Consider the following 20,671-nt stretch of genomic DNA (forward strand, 5'->3'; position numbering starts at 1 on the left):
TATATAGCTTTTCACTTTTATATTCAGAGAGCGCCGCCGAATGGAATGCGAGGAATAAAAACACCGGCAAGATGCGCACCCAGTTCGCCTGCTGATCTGAAATTCTAAATAAAAAGTATATCTGTTTTTGATGAAACTTGTCTCTTGTGAAGAAAAACAAGAAGAAGAACTCTGAATATAAAAAGACCAGGTGAAGGTTGTTATTTGGAAAGCAGTGGCGCTCCCCCTTCCCCCGCAATGGCGTTGTAGCTACATTAAATACGCTTTCAGCTTTATTTGCTTATTTAAATACATTTTTTTTTTTTATTTACCATTTACATTCCAAACATACAATAATATATTACTGTTTGATGGGATAATGTATCTTTCTCGACATGTTGTTTGCATGAGGAAGTGGTAGATTCTTGTCGCTTTACGTACGTATAATCTTAGATAGTGAACAAGTAAGTAAGGTGAAGCGAAATGAATGTAGTACCGCATTTTTCACGTGAAATTGCCTAGTTGGTTGCTTTTAACAGGAGAAATATGTAAAAGCGAGCAAATCGGGTATATTATAAGAGGGTACTATCGTTTGAGTTTGGTGGAACTTCGCGTTTTCAGCGATGCAGGAAAACAGTAGGCGATAGGGCGAAAGGATAGTGAGGAAGTTGAAAGAGGTGGTTGAGAGGAAGATCAGAAGATTCTGATCCGCTTTGGAAAAAGGCTAACTGAACGAAAAAAATTGAAGAAGTCGGGAAATGTGCTCTGAGAGTTGTGTCTAAGTGACTCGGCCATGGAAGAATTTAGCAATGCCTGAAGCAGGGGTCCTCAAACTACAGCAGCCCCCTGAGGATATTTAACCGGCCCTCGCTGCACTTCCGGAAGGGGCATCTCTTTCATTGGTGGTCAGTGAGAGGAGCACTGTATATACCGTACTACTTCCGGTGACGCGGTACTCACGCATCACGGCTCCGAAAATAAAAGCAGAAGTAGGAAGAAAGGCAAAGCACTATAACTAAACCTGGCATTGACCATCTCATTAGCCAAAAACAGGCCCATAGTTCCCACAGAAATACTGGGCAGTTTAATTAACTTGTTCTTTATTTGAAATATTCTATTTGTTCCCGTTTTGTTTTTGTTTTTTTTACATTAAAATAGTTTTTTTTTTTTAAATATTTTGGCCCTCCAACGGTCTGAGGGACAGTGAACTAGCCCCTCTGTGTAAAAAGTTTGGGGGTCCTCCTGGCCTAAGGGATGAGGGTTGTAGTTTGTAAGTTGATCATAAGTTTAATTTTAGTTATGGAAAGTGAGTTAGAAAAATCCAAATTTTGTACTTTTAGCTAAACCTAGAAATTCTGTCTTAAGAGTTCTGTAGAACGGTTTAAAAAAAAGATGCATTATTATGGCGAGCAATTAGTGACTGCATAGTGACATAGCAGCCCTGTTTAACAAGGGCTCTCTTAGCTCACAGAACAGGAGTGACTAATTATTCACTTCCTGAAGTACTCCACTATTCTGACACCATCTAAAGTCAAACATTTCTGAGCCCAGATGTTTCGGCAATAATTCTGTGATTTAATTAAATAAGATCCGTATGAACTTTTACCAATCTCAGCCGTAAATCTGTTTTCTCTTTTATATGGTCTAAGGAGGTTTGGAAGTTTTTGATAAGAGAAATGACAGAGGTGGTGGTAATGTTGAAATCAAGAGAGTGAGGCGGCTTAGCGAGCTACCCGAATGATGTCCCAGTATATCCCTTGGGATTCTTAGTAATAATATCGTCATGTTTTAACTGGATGAGCTCTACTGGGATTTATAAAAGAGAGATTTTACGTTTTTACTCTTCCTTTTCTAATTTTACCATTTCGGAGTAGAATATTTTTTGCTTTGTTCATATATTTGCACTAGACTTTCAAGTTGAACAATTGAAAATTCATATAGTTCGCTTTTTTTAAAACTTTTCCAGCTTCCTTTACCGTCATTTTTACTGAATTTCATTCTCCCTTTTTCATATCTCCGAATTAGTTTGACTCTCTTTGGGTTGTAACTAGTTGATTGTGACTGTTGTGTTTTTATACTGTGGAATACGATATGAAATTTGCTGCAAAAGAAAGACTGATAAATAGATGCTCTCCTAGAGATCAAAGAAAGCTACAGAAAATTAATTTTAATTACTCTGAAATTGGCGAATAGCTTAAGAGTTAATACTAACAGTGCGGAGAAACTCCAAAAGAATTTGAACATCAGGACGGACAAGTAGTCAAAAAGGAAAAGATCCAGATGTAATGGGTAATGTCTAGATCAGGTTTAACTACGTGGACAATGTGGTCCATAAATAGGATCGCTTTATCAAGATCTTGGAAATGGTTTTGGCGGAAAAGTGAGCGATGAATTGCGACAAAATTGATATGCTGAAAACGTTTATACATATGACTGACTGAAAACTGACTTATAGAAGAGAATCTTGTGCTCTTTTAGAGAAGAAGCAACGTTGCGTCCTGGAAATGGATGAAAGATGCCTAGACGCTGCCTGTGTTGGGAAATGCTACTTTGAGAGGGCAACAAATGAATGAACCCAATACAAATCATTAAAAAACGTGCAGAGCTTAGGCAGTTTAGGCTCGTGCAGCAAATGGATAAAAGTTTCCTGTTCAGATTTGAAGCAAGAACCTCAGGAAGACCAAAATAAAGAGGATATCCTGGGAGGCAACCCTTAAGGCCAAGAATTGAGACAAATGGGCAGGCTCTCTCTTAATCGCCCAGGTGAAAGGGAATGAGAAAAACAAAAGTTTCAACCAAAAGTAGTGGTAATCATCTACAGTTTAAACCCAGCTCGAGAGTGGACTAGTATAAGCTGTATGCAGTTCAGATAACCGCTTTAGTATTTAACACCAAATAGGCTTTCTAGTTGTGAGCTGATAAAACGAGCCCCCATATTATCTCAGTCGTTTTTATAAGAGCCCAGCAATTTAATAAAGTGCCGGTTGTTAGTACCGCCATTACACGTGTGTTCCACGTGTAACCATCTGTGCTTCCAATTAATATAATGGTTATTTTTTTTAACCCTTTCAACATTATTTTAATCTTGTACGTCCAGTTTATTCCTGAATTCGCGCAATTTTTAATGGTTGGGGCGCATTTTTTAAATTATCCGAAAATACAGTTTTGTGAATTAAATAATTTGCTGATAACACTCGCACGACTATTACAACTGTAATGGTTCTGAATTTATACATTTTTTTCAAACTCAGTATTTTTACATTGTACAGTTTGTATAATTGTAAATTATTCTAGAAAGGCACTTTAAACGAAGGCCTAAAGGACTGTAAGAGGTATTATAAAGAATATAGACTTATGGAAGATTGCCACTTAGCGTATGCGGACTAGAATAGATCACCTGTGCAAGCTTTAATGGTGACGTACTTCCTTTGTTGCTGGAAGCTCCCAGAATTTTTGCAAACGACCACGTTAGATAGATTCTACCGGGGGAATTGGCTATTCAGCCTACGCCACCGCGACACCCCAAGGATCTATTGTGGCACCCCCCTAGTTGGAGACCCTCCCCCTATCCTGTCCTTAACCGAACTGTGGAATTGGGGGGGGGGCTCCCAGGTGGTCAATCAGAGCACCTGCCATCAGAGCACCCTCTCGAGTCCTGCTTGCCTTAAAAGCCTTAATAGGTCCGAGAGAGGGCCCTGGCTGAGGCTTGTTGGCACCAGCTTCTCTTTGCCAAAGAGGCGGTACCTTAGCCAGACCAGCCCCTCGCACTGACATATCACATGCAGTGCCGTCTCCTCTTCTTCCTGACAAAACCTACACAGGCTATCCGTTGCCAGGCCCATGCGATGCATGTGCTTATTTAATCTACAATGGCCAGTGAGAATGCCAACTGCTATCCTTATGGCCACCCGGCCTAGTTGGAGTAATTCTGCAGTTAGCTTGGGCGAGTAGCTATGGATAAACTTTTTCGCCTGTCTCTGGCCTGGAGTTTTGACCCACCATTCCCTTGATCGGTCCTGCATCCATAGCTTAATGGATGTACTCCTGAGGCATCTTGAGACACCGCAGAACGGCTCCGGCCCGATAAGCGCTCTCATTGAACCCTCCCGGGCCAGGCAGTCCGCCGCCTCATTGCCTCTGTAACCCGAGTGCCCAGGTACCCAAACCAGGAAGACCTTATTATGGCTACTAATTTCCTTCAGTGTACCTAGGCAGTCCCACACCAGCCTTGAGCTAATCTCCCACGAGTCAATTGCCCGCAGAGCAGCCTGGCTATCCGAATAAATGACGACTCTGGAGTTATGCACTCCCCGTCTTCTTATTTCGGTGGCGCAGATAATAATCGCGACTAGCTCCGCCTGAAAGACCGTAGCTAGCCTTCCCAGGCTCACCGAGATATTACATCTCGGATGAGCCCCGTACACGCCGGCTCCCACTCCGTCATCCATCTTGGACCCGTCCGTGTACCAACGACCACGTTAAAAAGAAGATAAGGGAATAGCTGAGAGAAATACGAATAAGAGAATGATTTGGCGCTGAGACTGAATATCGCCATTCAGAACTATTGCTAGCCTTCAATCACAACATTGTTACCAACGGTTATAAATTATCGTATAGCTGTAGAGGAAAAAAAAAAAATTATTGTTAAAAGCTTTATCATAAAATAAATGTTTGATTTTCCTACAAATTTACATATTTTAATGACCATTTGAAAAAGTTCATAGATTGGGTAAGAGGTCACAGAGTGGGAGGGGGGATTGGGCAGATGGAAATCTATCTGCATGAAAATTGAATATAAAACAGGCATGAAGATTATTAACTTGTATTTAATCGTAACAAAATTTCCCTCTCATGTTTATAAAGGGAAATTTTCATTTTATCTGTTGAATTAGTCAGCCAACTGGCAAATAAAATTGGAAGTTTTCCGGTCCCAGTATTACGTAGTGATTAATCTAAAAGCGTTTTGTTTTACTTTTCATTAATAGCCAATAAAATTAAACTGTATATTCGGGAGCAGTAATAATTCTGGTGAATGATTTTTTGAGAATAATGAATATTATTTAGTTGCTCTCTCGATTTGCTTTCCCTTCGGCGATTATCATCGTCCTGCTGGAATAAACAATTTTAAATGAGTCAAGATTTTAATTAATACAGCAAGCGCTTGATTCTCCTCCTCATAGTCCACCCATTCTCTTGTAGGCGGCTGGCCAACTTCTGTCATTTCTTGATTAATGTTGACTTTCGATATTTTTAACTTCATCTATCCGACGTCAGATGTCGCACCAGAATAAAGACTACACCAGAATTAGTAATAATAGATTCCCTCCTTTGGTTAACCAGATTATTTATTCTGTTTTATTAGCCCTTTTTGCTGGTCTTTGTTCAGCCTCCTCTAGCCACTCGTTTTGGACTAAAGGAGGAGGTTATTCTCTTCTTGTGTACTTCTATATTCTTCTTACATCTTTTATTTTTCTGTTCTGCCGTAAGTGCCCTAAATCTGATAATCTTTCTCTTCGTCTCTTCCATTAGATTAGAGATTTTAGATTTACACGGCGGTACGGGACTCATGCCCCACGTCACCGCAGCCACCATTAGGCTTATTGTGCCTTCCCTTAAGTCTAGTAGGTGTAACCTCCTCTTCTAAGAAGGTTGAAGGAGGTTGAGGGCTTTCCCTACCAGTTCCTTCTGCACTATAATCTCCTCTGGTCTCAAGGTACCAAAGATTTCGAAGCGCAGTCTTTCGATTGCAAAGCAATCGAATAGCAGGTGAGAGGCCGTTTCATTCTCTTTCTGGCAAAAACTGCACATCGGTCCCGACCTGATAAGCCCCACCTTGTGTAGGTGCTTCCTGGACCTCCGTGCCCTGTGAATAGGCCTGTAATCAGAGTGATCTGATTCCTGCTCAAACCTAGTCCCACTTTGGTTCTTTGTTTGCACAACAAGGGCGTAACCCTTTTGCTGTGTTTGATCCCAGGAAGCATCACCCAGTACTTTTCATGTCCTCTCTAGATCCAATCTCTGAGAGCCTCACGAACTTTTAGAAAAGGTTTAACATATATTCATTTCTGAGTAATCATTGTTCATCTTTTTTTGCTGTCTTTATGAGATCCAGATTCACGCTGTGTCATGTACAATTACAGAAATAGACCTTCCCACTTTTTTCTGATTAAGGAAAATAAATAATTTTCCACTTGGCCAGAAACGAGATCTACTTTCTCTGATGGATCTCTCTAGCTGTTGAATTTTCAGATGGAAATGAATGAAGCAAGATGGTAGGGAAAAAAAAAGTGTTTTTCTTTTTAAGTAAGAGAATGTTTGAACTTGTAAATAGGAGTAACACGAAATCCCATTTGGATTGTAACTCTGAAGATGGATGAAGGTATAAGAGAGAGAGAGAGATTTTAAATTAGTCGGGCTTTTTATACAAGCAAGTCACATTCTTAGCCGGTCAACACTGGAGCAGAAGATAAGATTTGGCTGTAGCCATTCTGATTGATGTCTGGGAGGTATATTTATCAAGCCACCTTCTTGCTCGTGCTATTAACATTTTGTTTATTTACTTTGTCAGACCATTTCCCATTAGCCATTTTATTTACCAGCAAGTAATTTCCTCCTGATTCTTTTTTGCTTGAAGTTTCTTTGAATGCAACCACATCAATAAATTTTTAATAAAAAATTAATCCATCAATACTTTTTTGGTTTTTCTTTACTTTTATCTTGGAAGTACAGCCAACCAATCGGTTGTTCCAGATTTCTTGAACTAGAATCTCATTCGCCGAAAGAGAACTCTGATGTAGAAAACTCAAATAGACTACTTTATTCCATTATCTTTAAATTAAGAATTTTTACTAAATATTTGTTGAAGACGTCCTGCAAGTTGCTGGGGGCCTAAGATCTTGACAAATAGACTGAATCAACGATTCTATTATCGCTTACATCGCAAAATCTCAGAAACTCTATTCTAATTTCTCAACTAACATCATTGTGACATCTAACTAATGAAAATCATTAATTTACAGGTGAACGGTTCATGGTCACTACCGCCATTTGTGTGCGATTTCTATATAGCAATGGATGTCACCTGTAGTACGTCATCAATCTTCAATTTAGTTGCCATTAGTATAGACAGGTGAGTGTTATGTTTGCTTTATAAAATAATTTAATTTTAATTAATGTTAAGCAATGATATTATTTCACTAGCAGGTTTGTTTGATCTGAATTGCGCTCACTGGATTGCGGTAACTAGAGAACACTGCTAGGAGCCCGGCACTACGCTGGAAAAAACCTCTGGGCACCATTAACCTCGATATTTGTAATTATTTCAGTTCTCGTAGAAGCTGAAGATAATCAATTGGGTCTACATTGCTGAAATAGTCAATAATTGCTGTTAAGTAGAAGCTTGTTTTAGTCAATCAACAACCTCTCAACAGCAGTGGTATCTAATTCCAAAAAAGTGTTTGGGTTTAGGAATGTAGACAAATTCTTCTGTAAGTGGTAAGATAAGCATTCTACAGTTCCCCGTAAGACATTAGAGTTCTACAAAGATGATATTTGGAACGATATTGTATTCTTCCGGTTTAATGGACATTTCAACTTCAACTGGCCACTCAGGATGAGTAAAGTTTTCTGTCTGAGAAGTAGTTCCTGATGGATGAGCTGATGGACACTAGGCGCCGCTTTGTTGAGTAATGTTGCACTATAAGAACCAAAATTTCTTGAATCTTCAGAGATGTAATGGTATCTTTTTTTTTTTTGAGATTATCACATCTGTTAAGTTAAACGAACTCTTCAGTTTCCGCTGAATTCTTTATCTCAAAAAACGGGGAGGAAAAACCAAGGCTGGTGAGCTTTACCCAAGAGCCGCTCTCCAGAATCAAGAGTCTGATTAAAAGGACAGGTCTGGAGGGTGAGCTTTAGAGTGAGGGGAACCATAATAGATCCAGAGGGGTCGCAGTGGCGTAGGCCTTAAGGGCCGCCCTAGTTTCATCTATCTATGCACTTACTCGAACTGCAGCGATTAAAATAATAATGTTTTAGGTTTTACTTATATTTCGGGATTGAATTAGGGATTTACCGTCATGTTTGACAATGTAGGGCCTAGAAAACATGTCCGCGAGCGATAGGGACCATACAGGTTGGCCGCACGTGGCCCGCGGACCGCACAGGTGATCTACGGCATTCTAGATCGTAGATAGAAAAAAAAAGTAATTCACAACAACAAAATGGGACTAGGAAGATTTCTATTCGAATTCAAACGACAGCCAGAAATAATAAATCTAATGAAGTAGATGCTAAAGTAAAAATTTCAAGTCAAATTTCATTTCTTTTAAGGCGCCACAGTGGACGAGCGGTTATAGGCTAGACCCGCAAAGCTTATATGTATTGTTGGTTAGTGGGTTCGATTCCCGGTCTTAGGTCTTGGATTTTATTTAATGATTAATAAAAGAACTTTACAGTAAAGTATGTTTGCTAGTCGCCTTCGTCCACGACACCTAATTGGTAGTTGGACGTAAAGCCCGCCTGAAAAAATACGCAATTACTTTACTTCATTTCTTTTACTGCTTTAGAGTTTTTATTCAGTGTTAATTTTCCTTTGGATAGAACCTTTTATTATTTAAGCAACTAGCGCTCATGTAAAATAGACCATGTTGTGTTCGCATCAGCTGCATTCTGTTTCCCGTATTTATCATTCATAAAAATGTAAAACATGAGCTCCTTTAAGCTTCTACTTCGTTACTTAACTTCTTTTTTTTAAGTTGTAATTTACTGACTCTCAGCTGGGTTCTTCCAATATAAATTTCATGGTTTAAGGAATATAAATGATAACATGAATTTATTTCTTTTTTTAGAGCGAGGTTTTTTGAATACACTCTCATGCTTCCTTTAAAGTGGGATATATGTCTTGTTGCCAGCCAGATATTAATGCAATTTCTTATCTTCTCTATAATTAGAAATACTGCACAAAGGGAGGTGAAGATCATGCCTTACAGCCGACCGTATTCTCTCCCTTCTGACAGAAGATACACAAGCTATCTGATCCACTTGTTGGTAAATCTGCAGCGGCCCATTACGATCTTCTGAATGGTCACCCGATGTCGTTACAATAATAACCGTAGTACTTGTAGTGAGGACAAGTAGCTAGTGTTGTAACTTTTACTTCTGGTGTTCTTTGATGTATTCTAAGCAATGCAACGAAAGTTTTCTGGTTTTCTTTTGAAAGAAACTCTGCAGTAACCTACACGGCTCAAGCGCACCGCCGCCTCTAAATCCTGGAATGAACTGACCCCAGATTAAACACTTCCACTCTTGAAGCCTTGAACAGAACTTGATAGCTCTCAAGGCTGCCTCGCTGTCCTTGAGGATAATGATTCTAGAATAAATTGAATTCTTGCTTCAAGTTCTCAGCAGCAAAAGAAAGTATAGTGCAACTAATTCTCTCTGAATGACCATACACAGCGTACCCTGGCATCCCGACAGGTCAAACTTCGGTTTAGCCCTGTTCACAGGGCACCTACTCCTTCCTCGTTCTTGTAGCCATTAGATTACCACAAAGAGTCGCCTGGCCACGCTTCCAAGTCTCACTGGCCGCTATGAGTACACTTAGAAACTGAGGGGTATTTTAGATAATATACTCAGGAAAGTTGTTACATAATTCATCCGCCCCCATTACATAGATACGCTCTTACTGCCGCTCGCCTGGACACAGACGGTCCAGAATGTAGGAGTTGTCACCTGCCAACTTCTCCCTCTTCGTTAACTTCCAAATCTAATTCTGAGTCAGTTGGGCGGCGGGGCGGCGGATGGCAGGTCTAACTTTAGTTAACATCACATCTCTTCCATGACCATCTCTAGTTCTGTGACATTTGACTTGCCAATTTTGTGAAAAGGATGTATTTGTTATTAATAATACAGTTATTATCCCACTTCGTGCTAGTAATATAATACATGTGCATACATAAAGTTGGGAATATCAACTGGCATAGTAGTTTGCTGAATACTAGGTCCAACAGGATTCCTGATATGCCTAAAACTGTAATCCTTTTACCCTGACATAGAAAGGGCAGGACTAACTAATCCTCTGGATGGATCCCCCCTTCTACAAGGGCTACAATTCCCTTAGATATCAACATCCACACAACCTTCTCTTTTTATCTTCCTTGAAGCTCTCTTTGCTTCATACACATTTTGGTATTTGGATATAGGCTTAATTTAAATAAAGGCGGAAATCTCCGCTTCGGATGGCATTGGCAAGAAAGGAAGCACACACACATACAGAACTACCGAACTCTCCCTCTTCACGATGAACACCAAATAAAATCGACCACCAAAACCATAACCCTCTTTTTCTTTGGCTCTCTTTGTATCTGGCTCTCCTAGTCTTTAGAACTCCATTTACTTGATTTCCTGTTATATCAGCCTAGTTGATTCGTGTTTGGTGCTACATTTGCCATGGTAAAGATTACGAAATTTCATTAGAGTTCAGTATAAAGACCAAAAAGGGTGAATTTTTGAAAGGATCTTCTTGTTCGCCTTTGACTAACTACAGCTTTTCGAGTGGACTTTTTTTAAAAGAGAAATACTCCGTTCGGCTGGAGGAATCTATGAACTTTGCCATATCATTTGTTATTTTATGAAGAACTTTATCTATTGGTTTTCTGCCCTGCTTTTTTATCACAAGTGACCCTCCAGACTTTTATATTATCAGAACTGCTCTGGCTCCTCACTATAATTAAAAGAAAGCCATCCTTGAACTTGCAATAAAGGATGTTGTCCATTAATCGAATGAATACCCTACTTAACAGAGTTTCGAGAAAATTAAACTGAAAATATATAACCCTTAAAGTATGCTGAAAATTGAATTGTTACGGCAAGCGGAGTTATCTTAATCTATTTTAATGTGAAATTAAATCGAGTTTATATATATATAAAACTGATTTAAAATCAGCCTTCCGGAAGTGCTTGCGGATACATAGAATCTATTTTTTTCAGTATGGAAGGATTATTTTAAAAACGGCTTCAAAGAATGCTCATTGCATTCATGTAGATCGATTATTATAAAGGCTGTTTTGGAGAATAGACTAGTCTTCCCTGTAAAGTATGATTTAAGTATAAAATCGATTGATAATACTACTAATCGATCAAGAAATAAAATCTCAGAATTCTAGAAAATCGATTGAGTGGTAGATCAATTTTACTGAGTAAATATATTAGACTTTTTAAATTACGCAAATTCAATTATTTAAATTGTAGTGAGCAAAAAAATGATAGCTATAGATTTTTTAAGTTTAATAAAGACACCTTATCATTTTCTTACAAAATTAAACTTGGAAAAACAAAAGCACTAAATAAATAACGCAGTTTTTACAATTAATACAACACCCAAAATGGCCGTCTAGATGCACGTTGCAAATACATTACGCACAATAATTGAAATTCATATTACATGTTACAGTTTGGTAATGTTATGGATATGTAAATGTACAACATGTGACCGTTTGTTTGTTCAGCTGAAATTGTGTACTACATAGTGACTGTTATGGTAAGTCTAGCTAAATGGTTAATACAGCTAGCGCTTGGTCTATATGGTGTAATAAATTTTTTTGGGGGGGGTGAATATGGAATTCTACGAGGCTCAAAAATACAAACAACTATTGCTCTACTAAAGTATTTTTTTTATAAGAATTGGCTATTGGCTACTTTTAAACGACATGGGATTGGTTTAAAATTTAAAATTGAAAACAGCTGTGTCCCCCAATATATTTATGAAATAGGCCCAATTGAGGAGGGCTCAATTCTCAACTTGAATCTCGCGATGTGACAAGTTAACTAAAAGAATAAGTGTCATAGATGGACTAATAGAAGTAAAGCAAAGCCTGAGAATTTTCTAATAATTTTCATCAAATTTGGAATGTTATTTTTAAAACAGGAAGTTGGCCAAAGTGAGAATTGGGCAGTGTTACCAATAAACGTGAAAACAACCAAAGGACTTCACAGGGAAAGGAACTGCAGAAGATCTAGGATCCGAAGATCAGATTGGATTTGGATAAGAATCGTGTTCCCCCAGGTTTATTGCGCTTCTTGGCTCCTTGCAGTGGAAGAGACATCTCCTTCCTTCAAGACCCTTAAGTAGAATAACCCGCAGACGTTGTTGCGCATGATTGCAATCAGGGCTGGATATAAGAGCCTTTTTCTCCCTTTTAGTCCAGTCATCCAGAAGGATAGGATTGGGATTAGAGTGGTGATTAGGTTAGAACTACTGTATGATACCTAATGTTATTCTTATGCCTTTATAAAAAGGTGCAAGTACAGATTAAGGGCTAGGGCACTCATCCTGACCTCAAGACTTTCTTTTAAACGTTCCGTTCCCCAATAACTAACTTTACCCTTAAAAAATTTATTCCAAACATTTATATTTGGTGATAAGTGAATTTTCACGAGCGCAGTTAAAAAGGAAATAGCAGTAACACCAATTTTCTTTATCAGATTTCCCACTAATTTGGAAATATTACTGGAATTGTTTTCAAAGATTGACTTACTAACTAGAAATCTTTATCAAGTTATCCGAAATTCTAGAGAATTACCAATTAAGAAGTATTAGATTCAAGCGTAGAGAGAGCCTCTAATCACGGGCGACAGACGGACAATTAGAAAGGACGATATTAGAAAGTTTACGAACTTGATTTTGAACTTAGTGAATGAATTTTGGCAAAGTTGGTATTTTCTCTGTGTAGCGCTGGGAAATATAACTGTTCATGTTTGGTAATGATATCTGTGTTCTTCTACTGTGACAGTTTTATAAGAAATTAATCTAATTCTACCTTTATGAAAAGTGCATCAATTTAAATTAAGTTAGATTATTCTCCAGAAGTTATTTAGTTATACTTTTAAATTTAATGAATTTTAACATGTTTTCCTTCCCTGTATTGAAGTACAATGAATTACTTTACTTTAAAATTAAATATATATTAATTAACGCCGAGATTAAGAGAAATTGAATAAACCTCCAGCACCTTGGTGCCCAAAGTGTGACCCTTTATCCATTTGATGTAATAGCGAAAGATTAACTCTCTCTCTCTTACCATTGTAAGAGAAACTCCCCGGCTATAAGAAGGGCTATGGGATGAAACTAGAGAAGGGTTAAACGTTAAACAAGAGACGAGGAAGAAGTGAAAGTAAAGGGTAAACTACCGCTAACACCCCTTTGTTTAGGGCAAATAGGAGAAGAGCCTTACCCTGTCTACTGGAAGACACATTCCAGCCACTATCAATCGAGAATCAACATTCACCGTCGTCCGGGTCAGACCAGTACCTTGAACTTCCAGTATTCTACATTCAGGTCATTCCCACGCTATAACTCAGTTCTTGGTTGAACTTTTTTTTAAGACTTTTGTTAAGTTTGGTGCTGGGACTTCTCTCTAGACTGTAAATGGATATATTTTACCACCAATAGTTGCTAGAAGTTAAAAAAAAAAAAATATCGAGTTTTCGGAAGATCGCCTAACCGGAAATGAGAATTTATTGAATGATGTTTCTAAAGTTACCGTGCTTTTTCTCGTTTTTTCAAATTAAGTTCATTCATTTTCACGATACCGACTAAGACTTCTTCTTTCTTGCGACCTCTTGCATGAAAACTGATTACGAACAGGAGTTGTGAGGGGGAGGTTATCTGTTTGCTAAAGATAAAGTAAATAAAGCATCTCATCCATGTCACTATGGACCAAGATCTTTTACTAGCAACAAAAAAAATTAAATAAATAAAACCAGAATCGCATCTCTATTTGCTTCCACATTAAACCACCCGGGGTTTTTGTATATTTATATAAACGTCACGTGTTTTAGCAGATGTTACACGTGTGTTAATCAGCTTTCCCATTTCAAACGGTCTCTTTCTCACAGCATCACAGCTTTCACCATTCTTTACAGTTTCCAATACAAACATCAGACACTCCCACATTTACATACATTTAATCTTCAAAGTATTTGGAAATTTAAATTAGTTGTTTTCTCCCATAGAGTATTACCAAGTTGGAGAAAATAATTTGCTAGTATTTGATCACTTCTTTCTGTTCTGTTTTCACCTCTTTCATCTCTTTGATCCTATACATATAGTTATGTATTTGCATAATTATTTAGTTTACAAAATAATGTAATTTACCATTAATGAAAGTAACCAATGTTTAAAATTAATTACTAAACTAATTCTAAAATCAAAGACAAATACCCCACCACAAAAACGTTCTAGAAATGGTTTACAGGAAATCAAAAGACAGGAAATAGTCTAAATTGCAAAACAAATACAATCAAAACGCCAACTTACTTAAAAAAAAAACACGTTAAAAAAATCTTTCTGACCATTGGCAACACTGAATTGGTCGTAAACAGAACCTTCCACTTAATATCTTAACAATCAGGACAGAAGACACACCAATCTTTGGTCTTAACAATGTAAATAAGTAAAAGCCCTGAAGATTTACCATAGTCCCCAGATCGAGGCGCCACGGTAGCCGATCGGTTAGAGGCGAGACCTGCGAAGCTAATATGCATTGTGGTACTGGGTTGGATTCCCGGTCTTAGGCCTTGGATTTTATTTAATGGTTAATAAAAGAACTTTACAGTAAAGTATGTTTGCTAGTCGCCTCCGTCCACCACACCTAGTAAATGGTAGTTGGACGTAAAGCCCCGCCTGAAAAAATAGGTGATTACTTTACTTTACTTTTTAGATCGTAAAGCTTGGCAATAAAACAATTATTAAAAGTCATGACTGAATTTGGCAATAATCTTTCCAAATTTTTTTAATTTTTATGTTTTCATTGTGACGTTAATGGAGAGTACATTTTCCTTTTTTCTAAAACAGTTTTTCTTTTCCCCGCTGTGAAACTCAATGAACCGCAACGTTAAACATGTTGCCCGGCGTACTACAAGATGTCCTTTACTTCGTCTTCAAGATTATAAACTATCTGCTGAGGTGCAAAATTCCTTCAATGAATCAACAAAGTTAAGAAGTAGCTCTGAAGAAATCACCATCGGTAAAAGAGTGTCTGATGATAGAGCTCTAGTTTTGTTCAAGGTTTCATTATGTGGTAACGACAACAAGCCAAAATGCTACCCCTTCAAATGAGAATACAGTAAGTATCCTTTTTTGACAGGATGTGCCCTTTTGTCCCAAAAAATATAACACTGTAATTCTTTCACATTCACAAAGAGATGTGCCCTCAAATGAAAATGAGATAACTTTTGAAATCTAATAATTGGAAAAGTTTTATAACGAATCCTCAGGAAACGCAGTCCCAGGAATGAATTTGGCTAAGACAAGCCGAGTGGGAGCCATTTCCTTCGCAGAATATCAAAATCTAATTTCAACTTTAGAAAATCATTATAATTTTATGATTTCCTTGATTGTTGCATATTTATAAGTAGATATATATACATAAATAAGCAAATATATATGTGAGTGTGCCTATTGTTGTCGTAAGAACTTACAAGTTTTACGGTGTAATATACGATATTTTTGTGTCCTGGAAAAGCTCACATACTATGGGCGACGTGCTGAGAATGTTAAACAAATTTTTGTTCTAAAACAAAAACAAAAAATACGAATAAAGTTACGTTTGTCTCTTTGCATTTCAGAACAGAATTCCTTCCTTCCTGAGGATGGTAAAGAGATGGTTGTGTTTTGAGAGAGAGCGGGAAAGATAAAGAGAATGAGGAGAGATCATTATTATTCTCGTTACGTCGTTTTGTTTTACTTTACGTTAATTTAGTTATTAAATTAATATATTATTTGCTATAACAAAAAGACATCATTAATAAGCAGTAATAATCTTTGCATACAGAATTGGTTTATTGATAAAACAAGAAATACCAGCAGAATATTAATAATAATCAAATATAATTAATAAAATTATCTTTATTATTATTTTCTTTATTAATTTTATATTAACTTCGCGAATTAAACAAGCTCGTAACTGCTGGCCAGTTTTAATAATATAACGAAAAAGTATACCATCTAAAGTTAGCTAAAAAACGAAATGAAATTAGAGAAGGAATAGGCCCAGTGGTCCTGAATTCCCACGCGTAGATCCTGGGTTCAAATCCAGCTACTAGTCCTTTCAAAGGAGGTTCTTAAAGCCCATCACTGGACAGGGTTTTCTGTAAAGGAAGAACACTGTCCATGAGAGACCAGCAGAGCTCTGAGAAAAGTTACGGGCGCCACCCCCCAAAAAAAATGAAACTAGATACTGATAAAAATCCATTTAAACAAAACTCAGATTAATTATTCATAATTGTCAATATTTTTAAGAAGACCAAGATTTACAAGAGTAGTTAGTAATAATAATTTTGGAGGGGGCCTTATATATAAGGGGCTAACTCCTCTCCCATTCGATACACAGCGTCACGACTCCCAAAAGGCACATCCATATAAAATTCCGAATCGAATGACACCTAATTCATGAAAATCGGTTCTCACGTTTAGGCGCTACGCAGTTTACAAAAAAGGTAACAAGAAGAAGAAGAACAAGAACAATTTTTGAAAATGCCATTTTTGCTCATTTTCAGCAACTTTTTTCTCGAAATCTGTTTGATCTGAGTTGTTGCAAAAAAAAAAAAATACAGTTATAAAGGAGGATTTACCCTATATTATAAAGAAAATTTGGGCCTAATATCTTTTATAGGAAAAGAGAAAAAAATTTGTCAAAGTTGGGTGTTTTTTAAGGTTACGTTTTCTCGTGCAGTTTTTGACGATCAACCCTTATACAACTGTCCTGCCGGACAGTTTTAATTACATCAAGTCCTCGGTCTTAATATCCAGAGAATCACTTTCTGGTGAACAAATAAGGGCAATGAAAGAAAATATGTTGCCATGTTTTAAGGTTTAAGTGACCTTAAGGATCAGCTACAGTGTTGAAACCTTGTTTTGGAGAGTTTGGGAAAGAACCCTCCGCGAAGGAGATAAGGGCAGCCCCCAGGATATGGCGGCCATTTGGAGTTATCAATGCTAAGAAAGTCTTTTTGATAATAGCTGCGTCTTGGATATGTGCGTGTGAATCAATTCGTGTCTGTCAATCTATCTGTCTGGTTGATTGATTTAAGTCTTTGACCAAAAATTGTTCAGAAAGTTCAAATCTGATTTATGTAGCCCCTGCAATTAGCCTTTTTTGTTGCAAAACAAGCCGGCTGGAAACGCCACTTTACTGGGTAGATTTCGCTAGTTTCCTTTCACCGAGTTTCCTTTTTAATCTGTGTCTTAATACTACTCATAACCGTTTCTCTCTTCTAACATCCGTGTAATATGAGAATAGAACTTATTGCCAAAGTTGCAAGCAGCCTGGAAGTATTATCACTTTCACAGCTTTATCCGAAGTATTCTGTAATTGTCTGGAGTAACGCCAAAATGGTTGCGCTTCTGAAATTGGGACATAACTTATGTATGGGGCCTATCTGCCAGTGATCCCAGACAGGGTTCTAAGTTTGAAAAAATAAATTATTTTTTGGTAAAAACTACATTAAGAAAGAAAAAAAAAAATCGTCTCAGTGTTCTTAAAATTTAGATGCCTAATCAATTTGATAAATCATTCTAAATCTACGTATAAAAGTATAGAAAATAGATTTATCTCTATTTAAACCAATCGTGGCCCATTTTCAAGCTGCCAAATTAAATATTGTAATTCTAAATATATACTCTTACATCATGACGGGGTTATTAATATTGTAATAATTGATATATTGTAGTAATTAATTAAATTACTGTTGCAATAAATCATCGTAACTTTACAATTCAAACACAGCCTGTAACTACTATAACATATCGTAACGATCAATTACAAACCTAACTCTGGAATGATTGAGTTAGTAAATGCTATTACTAAATTGTTGGGACAGTATGTGCCCGTGTAATTATCTCTTTATTTTAAATACAGCGTTGTAAATTCTTATTAAGTAATGAAACACATGTGTAATTTTTAATCCAGCAATCTCCCGCCTGGATTAGTTCAGCGAGAAGGGGTCTGTGTTTAGAAATTTAATATTTAATTAGGTTGTATATCCGTTAATTTAGATCATTAATTGCAATTTAACGCGTTAATAGCATCATATTAAAGTTAATTTCTGCCTTATAATTACATTAAGCTGCCGGAACCTGAAACTTAATACTTCGATTGACCTTCACCAGAGCGAGCACCCGAGCGGAACATGGAGTTCCAAAATCTTTCAACCAGAAGTACTACTTCCGTTAATAGATTTGCTAATTTTTTCCCCCCTCTATACAGATTACGAACAAAATGGTCCCCAAAAAAAAGAGATTTGAGTTATTAAACTCCAGTTTAAATTCAATGAATTCCTGTTCGGTCAACCAAGTTTTTTGGTTTTATGGAAAATTCTATTTAATTGGCGTTTAAGCGAAATTTGGTTTCGTCTTCGCTCCCAAAGTACCATTACAGTATTAATGTACAATCCTTTGGATTGAATTTGGAAAAGGGTAGGTTAAATGTTTTGTTTTTTTGAAATCTTAAGTTTCAAGAAACAAATTCCAGAATAAGTACCACTTTTCTCAAGATATTATTGAAAAGCCCTCCTTTATTCAGAGGACCTTTATTAATGAGACCCTGTCATTATTTAAGAGTATATTTAGAATTTCAATATTTAATTTGGTAGCTTGAAAATGGGCCACGATTGGTTTAAAAAGAGATAGATCTATTTTCGATACTGAGATACGAGGGTCGTTTGAAAAGTCCGAGCAAAGTCAGAGAGATAGCACTACTGGCGCGTATCGAGGTTATGTTTAGTTAGTAGCATCTCTTGGAAGAACACACACCAAGTTTCAGCCAGATCGGTCTATTTCTTTGTGTTTGGCATTCGTTTGAATCGAGGAAGTTGAGTGATTTTCAAAAAATGGACGAAAAAGAATTTCGTGTGTTGATTAAACACTACTTTATGAAAGGCAAAACGCCTGAGGAGACTAAAGAGAAGCTTGATAAACATTATGGTGACTCTGCACCTTCGATTAGAACAGTTTATAAGTGGTTTCAAAATTTTCGGAGTGGCCATATGGGCACAAGTGACGCTGAACGTTCTGGACGCCCTGTTGAGGTTACTACTCCAGAAATCATTGATAAAATCCATGATATGGTGATGGATGACAGAAGAGTGAAGGTGCGTGAGATTGCTAGTGCTGTGGGCATCTCGAATGAACGGGTACATAATATTTTGCATCAACATTTGGACATGACAAAGCTATCCGCAAGATGGGTGCCGCGATTGCTAACGCTTGACCAAAAACGAAATCGTGTGAAGTGTTGCAAGGACGGTTTGCAGCTGTTCCAGAAGAATCCGCAGGACTTTAAGCGTCGTTTCGTCACTGTGGATGAAACATGGATAAATGACTACACTCCTGAGACCAAAGAACAATTTAAACAATGGGTTACCAAGGGGGAATCTGCGCCAAAAAAGGCAAAGACCGTTCCTTCGGCCGGAAAGATTATGGCGACTGTCTTTTGGGATTCGCAAGGAATAATCCTCATCGACTATCTGGAAAAGGGTAAAACTATTACAGGTGCATATTATTCATCGTTATTGGACCGTTTGAAAACCGAGCTGCAAGAAAAACGCCCACGATTGGCCCACAAAAAAGTCCTTTTCCATCACGACAACGCACCAGCTCACACCTCAGCAGTTGTGGTCGCAAAATTAATGGAAATAGGGTTCCAACTCGTTTCACATCCCCCCCTATTCTCCAGACTTGGCTCCCTCGGACTACTATTTGTTCCCCAATATGAAGAAATGGCTGGCGGGAAAAAGATTTTATTCAAACGAGGAGGTGATTGCAGAAACGAATGGCTATTTTTCAGACTTGGACAAATCCTATTATTCGGAAGGAATCAACAAACTAGAGCCGCGTTGGACGAAGTGTATAAGCCTAAAAGGAGACTATGTTGAAAAATAAAAAAGGTTTACCCCAAAAAATTAAGTAGTTTTTATTTTTGCACGGACTTTTCAAACGACCCTCGTATTTTATTTCAGAGTTCCTGTAAATATGGATCAAGAATTTTTATCTGCATATTTGAGCGCTGGATAACGTTTTTTAGGGTTCTGTGACGTAGCTTAATATATGGGAAAGGATTCTTTATTTTTTTTTTACCAATATTTCTCTTACTGTTGTAAGAGATTGTGCTAATTTAAGGTTTCATTACTTTTTCTTTAAAATGTCTCAAAAATTGAACTTTTTACAGTCTAATTGGCTAAATTCGAATTTTGAAGAAAACAAGTCGGTATGGGTGCTCATGTTGGTTTGGAGTGGGGGGTTCTCTGTAGGACTAATACGAGTAGTATGGCGCTCGCTGTCCCTTAGAAACCAGTTCACCAGATCAGCAGAAGTTTCAAGTATCGTAGGATCTCAAAATAAGATATGAAAATCTGCGTTTGAAATGCTATGAGCTAATAAAACTTGTTATGTAAATACAAATATATAGATATCACTAAAATTCTATTAGTATAATACTAGTATTTGCATGTAATCCCAACATATAGGGTACCAAAATCTAATGAAGTTTATAACATAGTATATATTTATGCATATAGTGAGCGAGAAGACTGTCAGCTGTATGTGATTTGTGCATTTATGTTAATGCCTATGTGGTTAATTGTTCTATATATTTAATATTCGCTACCCTCATCCATGTATAGTACATAATATAAT

At 37.3% G+C, this 20,671-nt stretch overlaps 1 protein-coding gene across 1 annotated transcript in view; it reads left to right on the top strand.

The window, feature by feature from the left end:
- Dop2R (dopamine D2-like receptor) overlaps positions 1 to 20,671 on the top strand; it is a 464,663-nt gene that overhangs the window by 374,244 nt on the left and 69,748 nt on the right. The window contains exon 2 of the mRNA XM_074125938.1: positions 6,999 to 7,108. Within this exon, the coding sequence (XP_073982039.1) occupies positions 6,999 to 7,108 (110 nt within the window). The remainder of the gene's footprint in view (positions 1 to 6,998; positions 7,109 to 20,671) is intronic.

This window comes from Rhodnius prolixus, unplaced genomic scaffold, assembly GCF_049639745.1.
Source record: "Rhodnius prolixus isolate KJV_2025 unplaced genomic scaffold, Rpr scaffold_3, whole genome shotgun sequence".
Taxonomy (NCBI): Eukaryota; Metazoa; Arthropoda; class Insecta; order Hemiptera; family Reduviidae; genus Rhodnius; species Rhodnius prolixus.